This window comes from Vitis vinifera, chromosome 12 (genome assembly GCF_030704535.1).
Source record: "Vitis vinifera cultivar Pinot Noir 40024 chromosome 12, ASM3070453v1".
NCBI classification, from domain to species: domain Eukaryota; kingdom Viridiplantae; phylum Streptophyta; class Magnoliopsida; order Vitales; family Vitaceae; genus Vitis; species Vitis vinifera.
Genome location: NC_081816.1, coordinates 3,522,460 through 3,524,253, shown reverse-complemented (window position 1 = coordinate 3,524,253; position 1,794 = coordinate 3,522,460). Strand labels below are relative to the sequence as shown.

At 39.7% G+C, this 1,794-nt stretch overlaps 1 protein-coding gene across 1 annotated transcript; it reads right to left on the bottom strand.

The window, feature by feature from the left end:
- Window positions 1-246: 246 nt before the first annotated feature.
- Window positions 247-1,794, bottom strand: LOC100250627 (trans-resveratrol di-O-methyltransferase). The gene is made up of 2 exons (XM_002278481.4): window positions 974-1,794; window positions 247-772 (listed from the first exon to the last, which is right to left on the bottom strand). Exons 1-2 carry the CDS (start codon window positions 1,742-1,744, stop codon window positions 464-466), a joined length of 1,080 nt encoding a protein of 359 aa, XP_002278517.1. The 5' UTR covers window positions 1,745-1,794; the 3' UTR covers window positions 247-463.

The window sequence follows — 1,794 nt, the reverse complement described above, 5'->3', positions numbered from 1 at the left end:
AACATAACTTATGTGTTTAGCATAGTTTAAAAAATCGTTTTAAAAATCTATTAATCACTTGTAGTGATTATTAAAGTAATAATTGATAGATACGCATTCCAAAAATTGAATTTTTATTATGTAACATATGAGCAAAAATACTATGAGAACATTTTTATTGATTCATATCTAAACATCATCTTAAAAAAAAAAAAAAAAAATTCTAATAATAGTGTTGATAAAAGCAAATTAAAAACAATTTTATTAAAATCACTCCAAACTGGTTCTAATAATACATTTTCATAGAAGTTGCATCTGGATGAGATAACAGAAATGATTCACGTAATTTAACAAGGATGCATGGATTATTTTCCCTGCAAGCAAACACAAACTTGGGATTGGTGGTCCTAACTCTCTGGCAATTAATTTTGTCAGAGTTTATTAAACACACAAATTTGGAAATATTACTACCGATAGATATTTATCAAGGATAAACCTCAATAAGAGACCTTAAACCCAATATGGGCGTTATCTTATAGCCACTGAAACCAGAATCCAGGAACAGCTTCTTCCATTCTTTCTCCTCCCTCTCTCGACCCGGGAGCAAAACCATCATCAGCATATCGAAGAAGAGTTGTGTCTCCACATTGGACTCATCGTCATCTCCTTTCTTGTTTTGAATCGCCATGTCTATGATCATCACCTTTCCTCCCTTTTCTTTGCTTGGAATTGCCTCTCTGCATTGCTTGAGTATTTTCAGGCATTCTTCATCGCTCCAGTCATGCAATATCCACTGCTTGATATAATTTACATTAATCCAATTATTAGAAAGCGTTAGTAGTCTCATTCATAAAAGTAATCAACTGTTGGAATCCATTAGCTAGGAGCTTAGGCAGGCATATTGGAGTATGCTTAATACATCGGAAGTCCAATCCAATCAATATCCTGAACAAATATTCTTAAAAATAAATAAAGAAGAAAACTTGGGTTATACCTTCAGTAAAATGGCATCCGCAGGAGGAATTGCCTCGAACATATCCCCTGCGAGGTAGGTCAAGCTTTTGCCCCCTTGCAAGTCAGCAACCACGTGCGGGAGATCAAGCACAGTGCTGTGCAAGTGTGGGAACGCCTCGACAATGGTCTTAGCCACTGTTCCCGTACCACCGCCAACATCAACAAACGAGTTCAGCCCCTCAAAAGCGCCCTTGCACTCCTTAACCAGCACGCTGGTGACCAAGCGAGCATCACTGGCCATGGCCTCGTTGAAGAAGTTGTTAAACCTCGGTTCATGGCAACCATAATCCCAAATTGTCCGCCCATGGGCAGTGAAAAACGGGGTGGGATCATCGTTTTGAAACCAAGCACTTACATAATGCCATGGTTCCGTTAAATCTGGGTCGAGCATGGCAAGCAAGAAGGGTGTTACGCTCAAAGGATGGTCCTTCAGGAGGAGCCTAGAAGCATTTGCAAGTACATAACCCTCTTCGTCCGCACTTTCTTGGACTCTTTGCATAGTAAAGAATCCAGAATGAACAAGAATTCGCATGAGGCGATGAACGCACAGTGTCTTATTCGGACGGACAGGGAGCTTAGCAACCAGCTCATGAAGAGTCATGGGCTGACAATGGTTGTGAATGATGTCGGGGATGCCAAGTTGAATAGCACATTTCAGTGACATGGAATTTATGAAGTTGAATATGTGGTTCCAAACGTGAGTTTGAGCTTGAAGCAGCTCACTAGATCTCCCACCATTTGCCAAATCCATGTCTCACACCCTGATCTCTAAATAAAGCCTCTTATTTATTTCATATCCAT